This window comes from Lithobates pipiens, unplaced genomic scaffold (assembly GCF_037356315.1).
Source record: "Lithobates pipiens isolate NorthernLeopardFrog02 unplaced genomic scaffold, aLitPip1_a1.2 Scaffold_30, whole genome shotgun sequence".
NCBI lineage: Eukaryota > Metazoa > Chordata > Amphibia > Anura > Ranidae > Lithobates > Lithobates pipiens.
In genome coordinates, this window is record NW_027507791.1 from 37780574 (window position 1) to 37801283 (window position 20710).

At 48.7% G+C, this 20710-nt stretch overlaps 1 protein-coding gene and 1 pseudogene across 1 annotated transcript; both read right to left on the bottom strand.

Annotated features, from left to right (window-relative positions):
- Positions 1–7579: 7579 nt before the first annotated feature.
- LOC143950434 (U2 spliceosomal RNA) lies at positions 7580–7687 on the bottom strand (annotated as a pseudogene).
- Positions 7688–9213: 1526 nt separating this feature from the next.
- Positions 9214–18898, bottom strand: PMF1 (polyamine modulated factor 1). Its single transcript, XM_077464026.1, has 5 exons — positions 18703–18898; positions 16028–16133; positions 15020–15120; positions 13007–13202; positions 9214–10493 (listed from the first exon to the last, which is right to left on the bottom strand). The coding sequence occupies exons 1-5, from the start codon at positions 18837–18839 to the stop codon at positions 10434–10436; spliced, it is 600 nt and encodes a 199-aa protein (XP_077320152.1). The 5' UTR covers positions 18840–18898; the 3' UTR covers positions 9214–10433.
- Positions 18899–20710: the final 1812 nt, after the last annotated feature.

Below are 20710 nucleotides of genomic sequence, written 5' to 3' on the forward strand. Positions count from 1 at the left end.
CACATACTATAATACTTTTCTCACAAGGCAGACACAATAGAACAATGGAATACAGCCACACCCCAAACGACCCAGCAAACAGTCCACAAAAGTATGAGACTATATATATATATATATATATATCTCTATATATATATATATCTCTCTCTCTCTCTCTCTCTCTATATATATATATATATATATATCTCTCTCTCTCTATCTCTCTCTATATATATATCTCTCTCTCTCTCTCTCTCTCTCTCTCTATATATATATATATCTCTCTCTCTCTCTCTCTATCTCTCTCTATATATATATATATATATATCTCTCTCTCTCTCTCTATATATATATATATATATATATACACACACACACACACATACATACAACATTCCAGTGTGGTTGTACATTGAGTCCGATTAGTACAGATCAGACTGGGGTTCTCGGTCACCCTGTGCCCCTAATAGACACAGGGTAACTTAGACATAGGAGGTGCATGGGGAGCTGAAGAAAGGGTTTCACGGGAGTCACAATGTTAAAAGCAATAGTCATATGTGATCATCACAATGATGTAGGTTGATTGCAACAATGTCACATATGATTGTCAAGATGACATAGACTTGTCTACGCGTTTCGTGGGAAACCCTGTTGTCCGATCACAGGTACAATAACGTACTGAAAGGGAAATAAAAAAGATACAATTATTATAATAATATAATGAATATACTGTGTAACCAGCTGTGTTCCCAACAACCCACCCCCCCCCCCCCCCGGTAAAAAAAAAGAAAGAGAGGGGATTGTAGCACTGAGCTTGTAGGGGGAAGCTAACTTAATTTTGGTCAATATGTGGGCGGGCCAGTTGATTGGTACCCAAGAAAGAGCAAAGATACACAGGGTGAGGGAAGGGGCGTGTGTACGCTCCATCGGAATTTAGTTGTCCGAATTTCCGCCAGTAAAATATTTATAGCATGTTCTCAATTTTCCAGAGACGTAAAAACTTTCTATCGGAAATTTCGATTGCATGTATGCAATTCCAACACGCAAGAACTCACGCATGCTCAGATTCAACTACGAGATGAAAGCTATTGGCTATTGAACTTCCTTTTTCTAGTCCCCTCGTACGTGTTGTACGTCGCCGCGTTCTTGACGGTTCGGAATTTGGTGCGACCGTATGTATGGAAGACAGCTTTGAGCGAAATCCCGTCGGGGAAAACCATCAGAGCTTTTTCCGACGAGAATTTCCGATCGCGCGTTACGCGGCATTACAGTGGAACTTTATGCCAAAATTAAAAATGGGCGAAGGAGGCAGAAATTTGAGTGCGGAAGAGACGTCGTGGCGCAGTTTTTATACATATACGCATACAGTATAAATACACGATCATAAAAACCATCTGAAATACCGAAGACCCCTGGGTGAGTCGATCCTGAGGGGTTAAACCGAAGATTTGGCAGATTGCGGTGATTTGATGGTATAATGCCATGTTGGGATGATGTTGTAGAGAGCCCTATGCTATTATCTTTCCACCCCGTCTTCCTCTCCCTGTAACGGCGGATGCGTTTTCCGCCAGCGGTCAGACCTCAAAATGGGAAAGCGGAGCTGGGTGGACTCCCTGACCCGGGATTACCTGGATAGAGAGCCCAGAGCCACGTCTTACGGAGCTGCTGCCCAGACTCTGCGTCGTGCCAGCCGAGTTTTCCAATCACATTGTCACAGGAATCGGAGCTTGATGACATTCTCGTCTTTTCAGCGTCAGATTGGCTGTATTTAATAGGGGAATTGATTTACTAAAAGGCAAATAGACTGTGCACTGTGCAAGTGCAGTTGCTCCAGAGCTTCGTAAATGAGGTAAAGTTTCACTGTGCAAAGATCACCCAATCACATGCAGGGAAAATAAAATAATAAAAAAAAAAACAGCATTTGTGCTTGCACACGATTGGACGATGGAAATCAGATCTTCCTCTCATTTACTAAGCTCTGGAGCAACCGCTCTAGCAAAGTGCTCAGTCTATGTGCCTTTAGTAAATCCATCCCAACATCTTCTGTACGCAGCTCCACAAATGATGGAACTTCAGTCTAAAGCTGGTCACACGTTACATTGTATCTAATCTAAGGGGACATTTTTTTTCATTGGCAAATGGTAAACTATTTTATAACCATATTTTCCTCAGATTATTTACGCAGTGTATGTGGTATGTGTTTATAAAATAAAGAATGCAGGGCCAAGCTGTGCCCATCAATGCAGCCTCACCAGTGCCCATCTATGCAGCCTCACCAGTGCCCATTTATGCAGCCTCATCAGTGCTCATCTATGCAGCCTCACCAGTGCACATCTACGCAGCCTCACTAGTGCCCATCCAATGCAGCCTCATCAGTGCTCATCTATGCAGTCTCACCAGTGCCCATCCAATGCAGCCTCACCAGTGCCCATCTATACAGCCTCACCAGTGCCCATCTATTCAGTCTCACCAGTGCTCATCCAATGCAGCCTCACCAGTGCACATCTATACAGCCTCACCAGTGCACATCTATGCAGCCTCACCAGTGCCCAGAAATGTATCCTCACCAGTGCCCAGCAATGCAGCCTCACCAGTGCCCATCCAATGCAGCCTCACCAGTGCCCATCCAATGCAGCCTCACCAGTGCCCATCCAATTCAGCCTCACCAGTGCCCAGAAATTCAGCCTCACCAGTGCACATATATGCAGCCTCATTAGTGCCCAGAAATGCAGCCTCATTAGTGCCCAGCAATGCAGCCTCACCAGTGCCCAGCAATGCAGCCTCACCAGTGCCCTACAATGCAGCCTCACCAGTGCCCTGCAATGCAGCCTCACCAGTGCACATCTATGCAGCCTCATCAGTGCTCAACAATGCTACCTCACCAATGCCCAGGAATGCAGCCTCAACAGTGCACATCTAAGCAGCTTCACCAGTGCCCAGCAACGCAGCCTCACCAGTGCCAAACAATGCAGCCTCACCAGTGCCCATCCAATGCAGCCTCACCAGTGCCCAGCAATGCCGCCTTTCCAGTGCCTAAAAATTCAGCCTAACCAGTGCCAAACAATGTAGCCTCACCAGGTCCCATCCAATGCAGCCTCACCAGTGCCCAGCAATTGAGCCTCACCAGTGCCCATCTATGCAGCCTCACCAGTGCCCATCAATGCAGCCTCACCAGTGCCCAGCAATAGAGCCTCACCAGTGCACCCCTTATTCAGACATCTGGCCCCTTTCAGGACATTGGGCACCTGAATTACAACGCAGGGTGTTTTAGAGCCATAGGCTCTAATAGGCTTCAAAATAGGGTGGCTCGTGGCCCAGAGCATTGTGCCATGAACCCACCCAGGTGTTGCAACAGCAAATTAATATTCGCTATTGTAACCCTGATCCTCAATCCGGCCAATCTGAAGCGAGTGTGAGACCCGTTTTCTGATTGGCCGAAAAGAGGAGACTCTCGATTGGCGGCTGAGAAGGAGGAAGGAAATGGAAGCCGCCTCAACTGTGGAGACCTGTAGAGAGCAGGGGCAGGGGAACGGGAGGTCGCCACTGAGCATGGGAAGCTGCGATGGGGTAAGTGCGACTGTCTGGCCGACCGACAGACGGGGGGATATGGGGTGTCAGTGGCTTACTGTTTGCTGCCCCCCCAAACAAAAATTCCACTGATCTATACAATGTAGCCCTCTAATATCTTGCTCCATGTATACAATGCTGTCCTCTAATATCTTCCTCCATCTATACAATGTAGTCCTCTGATATCTTCCTAAATCTATACAATGTAGTCCTCTGATATCTTCCTCCATCTATACAATGTAGTCCTCTGGTATCTTCCTCCATCCATACAATGTAGTCTTCTGATATCTTCCTCCATCTATACAATGTAGTCTTCTGATATCTTCCTCCATCTATACAATGTAGTCCTCTGGTATCTTCCTCCATCTATACAATGTAGTCCTCTGACATCTTCCTCCATCTAAACAATGTAGTCCTCTGGTATCTTCCTCTATCTATACGATGTAGTTCTCTGATATCTTCCTCCATCTAAACAATGTAGTCCTCTGACATCTTCCTCCATCTATACAATGTAGTCCTCTGGTATCTTCCTCCATCTATACAATGTAGTCCTCTGACATCTTCCTCCATCTATACAATGTAGTCCTTTGGTATCTTCCTCCATCTATACAATGTAGTCCTCTGGTATCTTCCTCCATCTATACAATGTAGTCCTCTGACATCTTCCTCCATCTATACAATGTAGTCCTCTGACATCTTCCTCCATCTATACAATGTAGTCCTCTGATATCTTCCTCCATCTATACAATCTAGTCCTCTGGTATCTTCCTCTATCCATACAATGTAGTCCTCTGATATCTTCCTCCATCTATACAATCTAGTCCTCTGGTATCTTCCTCTGTCCATACAATGTAGTCCTCTGGTATCTTCCCCTATCCATACAATGTAGTCCTCTGGTATCTTCCTCCATCTATACAATGTAGTCCTCTGACATCTTCCTCCATCTATACAATGTAGTCCTCTGGTATCTTCCTCCATCTATACAATGTAGTCCTCTGACATCTTCCTCCATCTATACAATGTAGTCCTCTGACATCTTCCTCCATCTATACAATGTAGTCCTCTGATATCTTCCTCCATCTATACAATGTAGTCCTCTAATATCTTCCTCTGTCCATACAATGTAGTCCTCTGACATCTTCCTCCATCTATACAATGTAGTCCTCTGGTATCTTCCTCCATCTATACAATGTAGCCCTCTGACATCTTCCTCCATCTATACAATGTAGCCCTCTGATATCTTCCTCTATCTATACAATGTAGTCCTCTGGTATCTTCCTCTGTCCATACAATGTAGTCCTCTGGTATCTTCCTCCATCTATACAATGTAGTCCTCAGATATCTTCCTCTATCCATACAATGTAGTCCTCTGATATTTTCCTACATCTTCTACACAGCCCATATTGATCGGGTCTGTAGAAGTTTCTCCTCAGAGAAATGGAACAATCCTGTGTTTCTCTTTATGGGCTCAGGTGAAGTAGAACAGAGCCGGTCTGTGTGTGTGTGTGTATTGGCTCAGTGTTCTGTGTACAGTACAGGTAATGCTCCCAATTCTAAAATAACTACACGGGACGGGGGTCAGTGGGTTCTCTTCTGCTTCTCTGCCAGATAAATATATATATATATATATATATATGTGTGTTAGTTTTATGAAAAACCATTTCATCCTTTCTGGGATTACTTTTGTATCTGGAGCAAACCGTTTTTGGTGTGCCACGAAAATCTCAGATCAAAACAAGGAGTCAGTGCACACGATTTCTATATCTCTAGAACAAACCACTTGACCCCCTGGAAGATTTATCCCCCTTCCTGACCAGGGCATTTTTGTGATATGGCACCGCGCTGCTTTGACAATTGCGCGGTCGTGCGACGCTGTACCCAAATAAAATGTATGTCCTTATGTCCGCATACATGCCCCCTACCCAAAAGTGTAAGGTCATGTGTATATATACACACACACACATATATATATATATATATATATATATATACATATATACATACATACACACACACATACGTGATCCGGCACACAGGTGCCGCCATGTAGCAGTAAAACTGCTATAGGGCAGCCCTAAGCCAGTTTACCACTTGCCACCCGCCCCATAGCACATTCACTGCTACCCGATTGTCCGCCGGTGCCCGTCTGTACATGGGCAGAACAGCGATCTGCCTATGTAACAGTGGAGTCCCCTCACCTTCCATACCCCCCCTCCTCTCTCTCTTCTCTGGGCACTCAGGGGGTTAACTACATTCTCTTCAATCACAACATCATCCATGAGGCTGTGGCCGGGACTCGTGTTCTGACTGCCAGCCTCGGTTTGGACGACAACCCAGTAAATCACTGGAAACCAGTGTAAGGACGGGACTGGGAACCACACTGTGTAATCAGGAAGGGGACGGAGTTCAAAGCGGACCGCAGAGGCCCGAGGCATGGCAGCCCAATGTTTATGTAGTCTGCCGGAAAACACAACCTGATATTTAAGGATCGCAGTACACAGCGATGAACCCGGTCACCCCCCCCCGGACCTGAACCGCTTCCCTGCGGAAAGTCCCAGGGGATTAAAGGGGAACTCCAGACAAAACTTTATGTACATTCATGAATAAAGAACGCCGCTCTCCCGACCAGGCCTGTGTAACGTAGAGGTAAGGAGCGGCCTCAGCCTACCTGTGTCTGCCAAAAAACCTCACCTCCTCCAATGCATTTTGCCCCGCACAACAGGGCCTAGTCCAGTGATGGTGAACCTTGGCACCCCAGATGTTTTGGAACTACATTTCCCATGATTCTCATGCACTCTGCAGTGTAGTTGGAGCATCATGGGAAGTGTAGTTCCAAAACATCTGGAGTGCCAAGGTTCGCCATCACTGGCCTAGTCATAGGGTCTGGATTAAAGGAGAACTCCAGACAAAACTTTATTTGCATTCAAATAAAATAGGAAATTTTTCTATTGAAAAAGCCCATGGCGTGCAAACACACCCAAAAAACTTCCACCCGGTGCATAAAAAAAGTGCACACACATAAAGAGTGACACACTAAAAAGTGCAGACGGGTGCCTGATGTCCTCCAAAAGAAGGACCATACCCTGATCCCCCGGGGCGTTAGGCTCCAGACAGGGACTGAGGTACCAGACTCAACAAAGTGGGACCCGGACGAAACCGGAATCCCTCCTTTCCCCGGGAGGACTGCCGAAACAGAACCTCCTAGGTACTTGGTACTGTAGGGGGCTTCCCCGAAGGTAGGCCCCCCCTCATGGAGATTGGACCAAGCCAGAAGGCCTATGTCCGCTCTCCCACAAGACGTTCAGGATTGGTCCGAGGACCGACACCCTACTAATCAAACGTGAAGTGACACACAGTGACAAACACACAAAGATAAAATAAATAAAAAGTGGGGAAGGGATAGTGAAGAGGAGAGTGAAAAGTGACCATTGTGAGATACAATGGCCGGCCCTCCGGCCAGGAATCAAAAATTCCTCTGGTCCTAGCCAAAAGGCCGGGCCCTAGAGGCAGGTGTAAAAAAAGCGTGTAATGGTGACGTGACCTAGGTGCCTAAATCAAAGTGCTGACGCACAGTGAAAGAAGGCACCCCTGGACTGCCACTCCAGGGGCACATCACCATGGGCTTTCCAACAAAAGCATCCCCGACAGCCCAGCCCAGACCACAACAGCCCCCACCCCTATCAGGAAGGCATGGAGATCAAGGAGCTTAGTGAGACCCTTTACCATCAGGTCCCACCCTCACTCCCGTCACTCCCACCTAATTACATCCAGGACGTACTGACCGTTCCCCCCTCCAGGCTAAAGGGGAACAAGCGTTCCAATCCCGAAAAACTGACTGGGGCTAAAGCTGCCACAATCCAAGCCGGTCTGCCAGGGTCCCCTCCCCTGGCTTCGACCCAGTGTTTCTCCGCCCTCACCAGGTGCATCCTTCCAGATGGCTCAGACTCGACCATGCATCGGCCCCCAGTTTACTGTCGGGCGGCACGACGTGGCCCCTACCGAAACCATCCTTCGGGATGCAAATTACACCATCGGAGAGCGCCGCCCAAACCCTCTCAAATAGGGATGGACCAGCGCCTCCTTTGGCAACTGATAAGAACAGATACTACACTTGATCTTAGCCAAAAGGCCGAGAAGCCTTAAAAAGCGATAAAATAGGAAATGTCATATTTTTAATGCAGACCCCCCCCCCCCCCCCACTATCTATAACATAACATCACTGGGTCTCTGTGCTTCTGTATGCCATGCAGGCAGATCGTGGCTGATGGGAGGGACCAGCAGGGTGTTGTACACAGCTTCCACCACAGCCCCCGGCCTCAGTACTCCTCTCAGGAGCCCTCAGTCCTGATACAAGTAGTGGGAGGAGCTATGCAAATATCATAAGGCCTTGGTAGGTGGGTGTCAGTCTGGGGAAGTGGGCGTTCCTAGGCAGGGTGTATTTGCATAGATAAACACCCACATGTGATGCTGAGCCTCAAAGATTGGAAACAGTGGGAGGAGTTACACAAATATGAAAACGCTTTGATGGGTGGGGGATCAGATCAGTGTGGAGGAGTGGGCCCACACGTGATGCTAAGCCTTCATGTTTAGAAGCAGCGGGAGGAGTTATGCAAAAAAAAAAAAAAAAAAAAAAAAGCCTTGATGGGTTAGTTTCAGTCTGGAGGAGTGGGCATTCCTAGGCAGGCTGTATTTGCATAGGTAACACCCACATATGATGCTAAGCCTTCATGCGTGAAAACAGTGGGAGGAGTTATGCAAATATCAAAATGCCTTGATGGGTGGATGTCAGTCTGGAGGAGTGGGCGTTCCTTGGCAGGCTGTATTTGCATAGGTAACACCCACATGTGATGTTGAACCCCCCAAAATTGAAAACCAAACAATGAGAGGGATGGGCCAAGAAAGGGCTATCAGGTATATGCAATTAGCGGACCTCCAGTTGTTGCAAAACTACAAGTCCCATAATGCCTCTGCCTCTGGGTGTCATGCTTGTGGCTGTCAGAGTCTTGCTATGCCTCATGGGACTTGTAGTTTTGCAACAGCTGGAGGTCCACTAATTGCATATCCCTGGGCTAGATGATTGCTCATCCTGCGGCCCTCCACCTGTTGTGGCACTACAATTCCCATCATGCCTTTAGCCTTTGGGTAGTCATGCTTGTAACTGTCAGCCTTGCAATGCACCATGGGACTTGTAGTTCTGCCTAGATGATAAGCGCCCCCCACCCAGGAAATGAGGCAGAGCTCTAGCTGACTTGCTGCAGCTTCTATTGCACATGGTGAGAAGCTCACAGTGTGCAGTGAAGTCAGAGGAAGCGGTTTGAGCGCAGGAGAGGAGCCGGTACAACCGTGCAAGACTTAGCAGGGGTGCTCAACCTGCGGCCCCCTCCAGCTGTTTGCGGAAGTCCCATGAGGCCTTGCAAGGCTGACAGTTACGAGCATGACTCCCAAAAGGCAGAGGCATGATGGGAATTGTAGTGCCGCAACAGCTGGAGGGCCGCAGGGCGACCAATCGTCTAGCCCTTTCCTCTCCCCCGCCTGTCTGTCTTCGACCCATCCCTTTCATTGTTTGGATTTCAATTGTAGTTCCGCAACAGCTGGAGGGACGCAGGTTGAGCACCCACGGTTTAAGGGAAGACTGGGAGGTCAGATTTAACCTGAAACCATAACACATCTAGAAAATACATAATTTATTAACAATTACATTTTTAACAAACAGCAAAAAAAAAAATCCCATGTGCACAACACGTTCTCGCCGCCAAACACTGGGTATAATATGATGAGAAGCCTTGTATGTGTATGTTATTAAGGCTACGCTTCCACTTGTGCAACGCGTCCTGCGACTTGGGACCGCAAAGTCGCATGACGAGTCGTACCCCGTGATTTCCAATGAGTACCGCTCACATCTGTGCGACTTCAGGAGTAGTCCCTGCACTACTTTGGTCCGACTTTGATGCGACTTCAAGACCTCAACATTACACAGACGTTGCAACTTCAAGTTGCATCAAAACCATGCGACTTCGGGGTTGCAATAGCGGCAACCTAGCCTAATACAGCATGACAGCAGTACTCGGTATATTCTCATGTTACATGCCTTTATGTAAATTATTCTTCTCCACATGTACACGCAGAAAGTCCCAGTGATGGTGGTTGGGCCAAAACTAGAACACACCAAGGGCCCTTAATAAGTGTACACCTATGTGAGGACCATGTTTGCTTGCAGAGGTGTTCCACACACCCCCCTCCCCTCCCCCCTCCGGTGCAGGCCGCCCTGTTCATGTATTTCGGGAAGCAGCGGACGGCACAGACGCAGCCGCTACTCCCCAGATCTGACATCTGTGCGGGTGTATGTCCCCAAATGCAGACAGATGTCAGATTGGGGAGTCACGGCTGCGTCTGTGCCGGCCGCTGCTTCCCGAAATACAGGACGGCCTGCACCGGAGGGGGAGGGGTGTGCATGGAACACCTAGTTGTGTATGTAAAAGTGACAGTTACTAGGATTGCGATGAACCAGAACACTGCCGGGCATACTAATAATGTTTAGGCCTCCTTCATTCACACAGAGGGCATACGTAAGCATATACACCTCTGCCGGGGCCGAAACTTTATTAGAATGCCCGGCAGTGTTCTGCTTCATCACAAGCCTAGTAACTGCCACGCAGAACTGGCAGTGCAGTAATAGCGGAGACAAAGGTAAATAAATGGATGTAAAATAAAGAAGAGAACATACTGAATACTATGGTCACTTGTATCATCCATAGAATACAAATACCACCATAGCGCTCCTTTAATATGGAGGGTCTCAGCGAGGCAGTAAAGGGGTGGGGGGGGGGAGGCTTGTATCCGTCCACAATATGGGACAGCAGCTGGTACAGTAGCAGAGGAGTTGCAGGTCACACCTTCTCGATCTTCTGGATGGACAGGATCATCTCCCTCTGGGACTGACTTAATTTCTGGAACACAAAAACAAACAAAAGGTATGAGCAAAAAAACAGGACTCATCCCTTAGACTTTGCACCACACAGAGCATGCTCAGTCATTCCTGCACCACACGAGCATGCTCAGTCATTCCCACACCACACAGAGCATGCTCAGTCATTCCCACACCACACAGAGCATGCGCAGTCATTCCCACACCACACAGAGCATGCTCAGTCATTCCCACACCACACAGAGCATGCTCAGCCATTCCCACACCACACAGAGCATGCGCAGTCATTCCCACACCCCACAGAGCATGCTCAGTAATTTCCACACCCCACAGAGCATGCTCAGTAATTTCCACACCCCACAGAGCATGCTCAGTAATTTCCACACCCCACAGAGCATGCTCAGTCATTCCCACACCACACAGAGCATGCTCAGTCATTCCCACACCCCACAGAGCATGCTCAGTCATTCACACACCCCACAGAGCATGCTCAGTCATTCCCACACCACACCCCACAGAGCATGCTCAGACATTCCCACACCCCACAGAGCATGCTCAGTCATTCCCACACCACACAGAGCATGCTCAGCCATTCCCGCTCTGGGCATGCTCAGTCATTTCCACACCCCACAGAGCATGCTCAGTCATTCCCACACCACACCACACAGAGCATGCTCAGTCATTCCCACACCACACCCCACAGAGCATGCTCAGACATTCCCACACCCCACAGAGCATGCTCAGTCATTCCCACACCCCACAGAGCATGCTCAGTCATTCCCACACCCCACAGAGCATGCTCAGTCATTCCCACACCACACCCCACAGAGCATGCTCAGACATTCCCACAACCCACAGAGCATGCTCAGTCATTTCCACACCACACCACACAGAGCATGCTCAGTCATTCCCACACCACACCCCACAGAGCATGCTCAGACATTCCCACACCCCACAGAGCATGCTCAGACATTCCCACACCCCACAGAGCATGCTCAGTCATTCCCACACCCCACAGAGCATGCTCAGTCATTCCCACACCCCACAGAGCATGCTCAGTCATTCCCACACCCCACAGAGCATGCTCAGTCATTCCCACACCCCACAGAGCATGCTCAGTCATTCCCACACCACACCACACAGAGCATGCTCAGTCATTCCCACACCACACCCCACAGAGCATGCTCAGACATTCCCACAACCCACAGAGCATGCTCAGTCATTTCCACACCACACCACACAGAGCATGCTCAGTCATTCCCACACCACACCCCACAGAGCATGCTCAGACATTCCCACACCCCACAGAGCATGCTCAGACATTCCCACACCCCACAGAGCATGCTCAGTCATTCCCACACCCCACAGAGCATGCTCAGACATTCCCACAACCCACAGAGCATGCTCAGTCATTTCCACACCACACCACACAGAGCATGCTCAGTCATTCCCACACCACACCCCACAGAGCATGCTCAGACATTCCCACACCCCACAGAGCATGCTCAGACATTCCCACACCCCACAGAGCATGCTCAGTCATTCCCACACCCCACAGAGCATGCTCAGTCATTCCCACACCCCACAGAGCATGCTCAGTCATTCCCACACCCCACAGAGCATGCTCAGTCATTCACACACCCCACAGAGCATGCTCAGTCATTCACACACCCCACAGAGCATGCTCAGTCATTCCCACACCACACCCCACAGAGCATGCTCAGTCATTCCCACACCCCACAGAGCATGCTCAGTCATTCCCACACCACACAGAGCATGCTCAGCCATTCCCGCTCTGGGCATGCTCAGTCATTTCCACACCCCACAGAGCATTCTCAGTCATTCCCACACCACACCACACAGAGCATGCTCAGTCATTCCCACACCACACCACACAGAGCATGCTCAGACATTCCCACACCCCACAGAGCATGCTCAGTCATTCCCACACCCCACAGAGCATGCTCAGTCATTCCCACACCCCACAGAGCATGCTCAGTCATTCCCACACCACACCACACAGAGCATGCTCAGTCATTCCCACACCACACCCCACAGAGCATGCTCAGACATTCCCACACCCCACAGAGCATGCTCAGACATTCCCACAACCCACAGAGCATGCTCAGTCATTTCCACACCACACCACACAGAGCATGCTCAGTCATTCCCACACCACACCCCACAGAGCATGCTCAGACATTCCCACACCCCACAGAGCATGCTCAGACATTCCCACACCCCACAGAGCATGCTCAGTCATTCCCACACCCCACAGAGCATGCTCAGTCATTCCCACACCCCACAGAGCATGCTCAGTCATTCCCACACCCCACAGAGCATGCTCAGTCATTCCCACACCACACCACACAGAGCATGCTCAGTCATTCCCACACCACACCCCACAGAGCATGCTCAGACATTCCCACACCCCACAGAGCATGCTCAGACATTCCCACAACCCACAGAGCATGCTCAGTCATTTCCACACCACACCGCAGAGCATGCACCTCATTCTCAGTGGTGCCTCCTTACCTGCCAGGCCTGCTGCCTCCTCTGGATCTCCTGCTGCATCTCCTCGACCTTCCTCCTCCCGGCCAGGACGGACTGGGCCAGCTTGGCGTTCTCCTGTTCCCTCTCCTTCACCAACTTGCGCAGGTATTCCCGCTGCTGCAGGAGGTACGGAACCAAGTGAGCCCGCAAGTCCTCCTCGGGAACGCCGCTGGGACGCCTGTCGGAGCAAACAACAAATTGTTAAAGCTAGGGATGCACCGATATATCAGCCAAAAACAGGGGTATCTGCGTTTTCCTGATTTTTTTTTTTTTCTTTTAAAAAGTGCCAATAATGGAATGCTGTGTCCCACTGTCTTCAATGCAACGTCACGTCCCCACCAGAAAGAAAACCAAAAATCCAGAAAAAAAAAAAAAAAACCACACACACACACACACACAATACAAATGTTATAAATGGAGTTGCAGTTCAGTGAGTAGAATAAGTATTTGATCCCCAACCAACCAACAATAATTCTGCCCCCCACAGACTGGCTATAGTAGGTGCTTATATGGTACACAGATTAGTCCCGACAATGTAAGAAGGTTCTCCTAACCACAACTCGTTATGGGTATAAAAGACACCAGTCCACAGAATCTCTTTCCTCCACCCAAACCCTCACCATCATGGGCAAGGCCAAAGAGCCATCAAAGGACATCAAGGAGAAGATTGTAGACCTGCACAAGACTGGAATGGGCTACAAGACCATCAGCTTGGTGAGGAGGAGGCAACTGTTGGAGCGATTATTCACAAATGGAAGAAATACAAAATAACCATCAATGGTCCTCAGTCTGGAGCTCCATGCAAGATTTCTCCTCATGGGGTGAGGGTGGTCACCAGAAAAGTGAGGGATCAGCCCAGAACTACACGGGAGGAGCTTGTGAAGGATCTCAAGGCAGTTGGGACCCCAGTCACCAAACAATCCACTGGTAACACAATACGCCGCCATGGATTGAAATCCTGCAGAGCCCACAAGGTCCTCCTCCTGAAGAAGACACATGTACAGGTCCGTCTGAAGTTTGCCAATGAACATCTAAATGATTCAGAGAAGGATCGGGAGTAAGTGCTGTGGTCAGATGAGACCAAAATCGACCTCTTTGGCATAAACTCGACTCGCTGTGTTTGGAGGAAGGAAAATGCTGACTATGACCCTAAAGAACACCAATACAGTCACACACGGAAGTGGAAACACGGTGCTTTGGGGCCGTTTCTCTGCTGAAGGTACAGGCCGACTTTGCCGCATTGAGGGGCCAATGGGACGGGGCCATGTATTGTAAGATCTTGGATGAGAACCTTCTTCCCTCAGCCAGAACACTGAAGATGGGTCATGGATGGGTCTTCCAGTGGGACAATGACCCAAAACATACGGCCAAGGCAACAAAGGAGTGACTCAAGAAGCACATTAAGCTCATGGAGTGGCCTAGTCAGTCTCCAGACCTTAATCCTATAGAACATTTATGGAGGGAGCTGAAACTTCGGGTTGCCAAGAAACCTTAAGGATTTAGAGAAGATCTGTAAGGAAAGGTGGACCAAACCCCCTCCTGAGATGTGTGCAAACCTGGTCACCACCTACAAGAAACGTCTGACCTCTGAGATCGCCAACAAGGGTTTCTCCACCAACTACTAAGTCATGTTTTGCTTGAGGATCAAATACTTATTTTACTCATTGAACTGAAACTCCATTTATAACATTTGTACCATGTGGTGTTTTTTTTTTTCTGAATTTCTGATTGATATTTTGTCTCTATCATATAAAATACACCAGTGATAAAAAAATTATAGACCCTTCATTTCTTTGTAAATGGGCAAACCGGGGGGGGGGTCAAACCGTTATTTTCCTCACTGTATGATGTATTACGAGGTTGGGAGGAGGTTAAGCTTCTTCTATCATTAACTCATCTTTTAATGAGAAAAAAAAAAGGGGGGGGGGTTTTGTGTCCTTGGCGTCTCTCTTTGAAAAGTGACCCTAAAAGTGAGAAGCATTGACCAGATCTCACCATTGGATATCCGCTGCGTTCGCCGCATCTTTCTCCATCTTGTCCAAAGAGTCCAGCAGTGCTTCCAAATTCCCCTCTTCCTTTATCTCCTGGATCTCAGCCTGAAAAAATAAATAAATAAATAAATAAAAACTATATAAAAAAACAAAACAAAAAAAAAAAAAAAACACACACACAACTATAAAAAAGACTATATATAAAAAAAACTATTAAAAAATAAAAATTATATATTATAAAAAATAACTATAAAAAAAAGAATAAAAAAAATTATATTATATATATATATATATATATATATATATATATATATATATATATATATAAATAAATACTATATTAAAAAAAAAAACAAAAAAAAAAAAAAAAATATATATATATATATATATATATATATATATATATATATATATATATATAAAAAACACAACTATAAAAATAAAAAAAACACAACTATAAAAAAGACTATATATAAAAAAAAACTATTTAAAAAAATAATATATTATAAAAAATTTAAAAAATAATATATATATTATATAAAAAAAACACAACTATAAAAATAAAAAGACTATATATAAAAAAATATATTAAAATATAAAAATGATATAATAAAAATAAAAAATAACTATAAAAAATTTTAAATAAATAAAAAAAGAATAATAAAAAATAATGTATTCTTGTATAAAAGCCCCGAACATTCCCATAGCCATCAGCCCATAATGAAGACTCACTTTACTGTGTCTAATATGTGTATTTCCGATGATTGTCTTGCTCCATCTAGTGGTCATAATGAGATATTTTCCTGATTGAGGTCTTTCATGAAAATACCCCATTATAGCACACTGGCTGGTGCTGATGAACATAAAAAAAACCCCCAAAAAAAATGCAGTATGGCGATTATTGGTGACGGTGGTGGGAATTCTGGGGGTATTTGTACAGAAAAGTATTATATAAACGGGGAGTTACACTTTATGATACGCTGTAAAGTAAACCAATTTGGGGTCGGCTCACCTTGATGGAGGAATGTAGTTGGGCCACGAACTGGTCGTAGATTCCTCGGGTCAGCTCCGGCTGCAGCTTGTAGAACTTCTTGTAGCAGCGAGCGAAGCGTTGGTAGCTGCGGAGGAAGGGGGGAGGGGGAGGTCAGACATGTCCATGAAGGGGGGGATGGGGGGATATAGCAGATAATCGGGAGGTCAGAGGTCACACACTGATCTGTACAGAACTGCATTGTGTGTAACGGCTGCTTGTGAGGCTTCCTCCAGAGGGAGGCGCTGTCCTATCAGTGTGGGGATCGGTCACTGCTACTACTTGTACTAAATCTCCACTTCATCATCAGGCTGGAGGAGGGAGAACACCGGCCAATCGTGTTCCTCCACAGCCATCCCACTCTCCATACACAGACCATTCATAAAATGGTTGGAGGAGAGCTGGTCATGTGACTGTGAAAGGTCACATGACTGGGGTCTCCTCCCGGCTATTCCCCCCATTTGGGTTTAGTTTGCTCCATTAGCGCCAGACTCCTCCCACCACCTTCAGACCCCTCCCACAGGCTCCTCTAGCCAGCTCTGGACACCTGCAAATTGCAGACTCCTCCCACCAGCTCTAGACTCCTCCTGCAAATTCCAGACTCCTCCCACCAGCTGTAGACTCCTCCTGAAAAATTCCAGACTCCTCCCACCAGCTGTAGACTCCTCCTGAAAATTCCAGGCCCCTCCCAGAATACTCCTCCTACCAGCTTCAGACTACTCCTGCAATTTCCTATCTCCTTCCATAAGCTCCATAGCCCTCCCACCAGCTTCAGGCTCTTCCTGCAAGTTTTAGGCTCCCCCCACTAGCTCAAGGCCCCTCCCAACAGCTCTGAGCTCCTCCAGCCAGCTCTGGACAACTCCCTGCAAGTTCCAAAATGCCTCCAACCAGCTCCAGGCTCCTTCCGGAAGCTCCAGGACACTCCCACAGCTTGACTTCTCCCACAAGCTCTGGGCACCCTCCTGCAAGCTCCAGGCCACTCCCACAAGCTTCAGGAAACTCCCACAAGCTTGACTCCTCCAGCCAGTTTTGGATACCCCCTGCAAGTTTCAGACTCCTCCCACCAGCTTTAGGCCATGCTTACCAGCTCAAGACTCCTCCCGCCTACTCCAGGTTCCTCCCATGAGCTCTGGCTACCTCCTGCAAACTTTGGACTCCTCCCACCAGCTCCAGACCATTCCCACGAGCCTTAGCTACCTTGTGCAAGTTTTGGACTCCTCCTACCAGCTTTAGGCAATGCCTACCAGCTCAAGACTCCTCCTACCAGCTCTGGATACCTCCTGCAAGTTCCAGACTCCCCCCACCAGCTCCAGACCACTCCCATCAGCCTTAGATACCTTATGCAAGTTCCAATCTCCTCCCACCTGCTCTGGTCATGCCTAAGAGTTCCAGACTCCTCCCACCATCCTTAAATATGTTATGCAAGTTTTGGACTCCTCCCACCAGCTTCAGGCTATGCGTACCAGCTCAAGACTCCTCCTACCAGCTCTGGATACCTCCTGCAGGTTCCAAGCTCCTCCCACCATCTCTAGTCACTTCCTAAGTGTTCCACACTCCTCCCACCAGCCTTTGGCTACCTTATGCAAGTTTTGAACTCCTCCTACCAGCTCTAGATAACTCCTGCAAGTCCCAGACAACTCCTGCCAACATCAGACCCCTCCTACAATTTCCAGACTCCTCCCACAAGCTCCATGGCCCTCTCACTGGCTCCTCCTGCAAGTTCAAAAATGCCTCCAACTAGCTTCAGACCACTCCCACCAGCTCCAGACTCCTCCAATCAGCTTCAAGACCACTCCCACCAGCTTTGGACTCCTCCAATCAGCTTCAAGACCACTCCCACCAGCTCTGGACTCCTCCAATCAGGTCCAAGACCACTCCCACCAGCTCTGGACTCCTCCAATCAGGTCCAAGACCACTCGCACCAGCTCTGGACTCCTCCAATCAGGTCCAAGACCACTCGCACCAGCTCTGGACTCCTCCAATCAGGTCCAAGACCACTCGCACCAGCTCTGGACTCCTCCAATCAGGTCCAAGACCACTCCCATCAGCTCTGGACTCCTCCAATCAGCCCCAAGGCCAGGCCCAACAGCTCTGGATTCCTGCAATCAGCTCCAAGACCACTCCCAACAGCTCTGGACTCCTCCTGCAAGCTCCATCAGGAAGTGGGTGGAACTTTTGTTGTAGTTAGCCCCCCTGTTGGGTGTGCATTGTTGTCTGTGTACCTTTTATTTCCCCCTCACTTCCTCTGTGGTAAAAAGGTGTCACCAGGACAGGAAATGATAGGAAATCCCTTCAATGGGGACACATAAACATACTTAGTGGTGTATAGAAGGGCTGGTGCTTGTGACACCCTCACTTCCTGTACTGGTGTCACAACAAAAATCCATCCTTTGGGGTCACAGACAGGGACTGTCACTCCTTGCTGTTGGTAGGTGAAATTAGAACATCAAATCCAGTAGATTGTCAGCTCTTGTGCCAATACCCAAAGCTTAAAATCTGACCAAAAGCTCCCTCAAAATTCAGCCGCATCACCATTCCGCCAATCAAACCGCACAGCCTCTGAGGTGTCCGGCCAATCAGGCGTGCCGGGTAGGTGTCTCGGCCAATCACAGCTCGCCGAGCTGAATGGGACGCCCATTCAGGACGATCAGCCTCACCTTCCCGCCTCCACCAGCCCTTCCAGAAACTTGTCCACCAGCGTGTTGAAGATGAGCAGCCGCCCCGGGGCGTCCGCGGCTCCGGGCTGCTCTGAGCTCTGCCCCGAGGTGGACGGGACCGCCTCGGCTTCCTCCATCTTGCTCGGGGCCGTAACCAGACGCGGCTCCGTCTTTTTCCCGCCCGCCGATACTGAGAGCTGATTGGTTGACAGCGCCTGTCCGTCACGGGACGGGCCAATCACGTGATCCGATCCCTCTGAGGAGAGGCTATAAACCCCCAGTGACTGAAATGTTCCTCACAGAGCATTTTCACCCAACATTCACACATTCTCCTCATTGGAGGTCGCCCTTTCACTGCTGACGCGCCTCATACCATAATGGCTTCTAGTGATACTTTCCATGAAACCCGTGCCGTGTTTTCTTGACTCCCCGCCATGTTTCCCTAACGTGTTTCCCGTTACCCCGGCCATGTTTCCCTAACGTGTTTCCCGTAACCCCGGCCATGTTTCCCTAACGTGTTTCCCGTAACCCCGGCCATGTTTCCCTAACGTGTTTCCCGTAACCCCGGCCATGTTTCCCGGCCACATAGCTGCCAACATTGGTAAAAAATGTATAGGGACACTTTATTGGCTGTAGGCGAAGTCTTATTATAATTAGGACGCTTGTAGGCGTGACATAGCATAAAAATGCGGCGCTGAAAAATGGGCGTGGTGTATGTGAAATAGCGGGCATGGCTTATATGGGCGCGGTTCAAATGGGGGTGTGGTTAGAGTCTGAGGTGAATGAGAGATGGAGAGAGAGAAGGAAGGAAAGAGGGATGGAGGGACAGCAGGCCCAGATCCTACACCACAATAGAAATGTGTGTATTCCAGAGTTTTAGAAATCAGCAGATAAAGATACTCCAAACACCTGGTGTTGGCGCTTCGATCATCCCGACACCGTGGTTGTTATTGATTGATGATTGAAGCGCATTATTTCATTATTACATTGTAATATAGAATGAAATCATTCAACTCACCATAATCCAGAATCAATGGGAGCCCTGAGCGTGTCACTAGCCACGTCGCCTGCCACCAGATGTCATCGGGTGCCCCCAGCGGAGTCCATCCTTACATCAGGTGCCCCCAGCAGAGTCTGTCCTTACAGATCTGTGTGCCCGGCAGCGGAGGCCCTGCTTATATCTGGTGTCCCCGGCAGTGGAGCCCTCCTTTTACATCTGGTGTCCCCAGTCAACGGAGCCCTCCTTTACATCTGGTGTCCCCCGGCAGCGGAGCCCTCCTTTACATCTGGTGTCCCCCGGCAGCGGAGCCTTCCTTTTACATCTGGTGTCCCTGGCAGCGGAGCCCTCCTTTACATCTGGTGTCCCCGGCAGCAGAGCCCTCCTTTACATCTGGTGTCCCCCGGCAGCAGAGCCCTATTTTACATCTGGTGTCCCCCGGCAGCGGAGCCCTCCTTTACATCTGGTGTTCCTAGCAGCGGAGCCCTCTTTTACATCTGGTGTCCCCAGCAGCGGAGCCCTCCTTTACATCTGGTGTCCCCAGCAGCGGAGCCCTCCTTTACATCTGGTGTCCCCCAGCAGTGGAGTCCTCCTTTCGTTTCCTGGAACCCCGGTCATGTTTCCTGGACCCCCAGCCATGTTTCCCAGACTCTGGCCAAGTTTCCTGGACCCCAGCCATCTTTTGGGGAGACCAGCCATGTTTCCTGGAACCCCGGTAATGTTTCCTGGACCCCCGGCCATGTTTCCTGGAACCCCAGCCATGCTTCCCAGACCTCGACTATGTTTCCTGACCCCGGCCATGTTACCTGTACCTCAGGTGTGTTTTCTTAACTCCACGGACATGTTTCTTGGATCATCAGCCATGTTTCCTGAACCCTGGCCATGTTTCCGGAACACTTGCCCACGTTTCCCAAAACCTGGCTATGTTTCCTAGACCCTCAGCCATCTTTTGGGCACACCAGTCATGTTTCCCAGACCCTGGCCATGTTTCCTGAACCCCGGCCATGTTTC

Bases quoted from the DNA above. Each gene is read 5' to 3' on its own strand.
- PMF1 (XM_077464026.1), bottom strand. From the start codon at position 18,839: ATGGAGGAAGCCGAGGCGGTCCCGTCCACCTCGGGGCAGAGCTCAGAG. The intron at 16,134-18,702 runs GTGAGGCTGATC...CTTCCTCCGCAG, and splicing joins GGGCTGGTGGAGGCGGGAAG to CTACCAACGCTTCGCTCGCT. The intron at 13,203-15,019 runs GTGAGATCTGGT...TTGCTCCGACAG, and splicing joins AACGCAGCGGATATCCAATG to GCGTCCCAGCGGCGTTCCCG.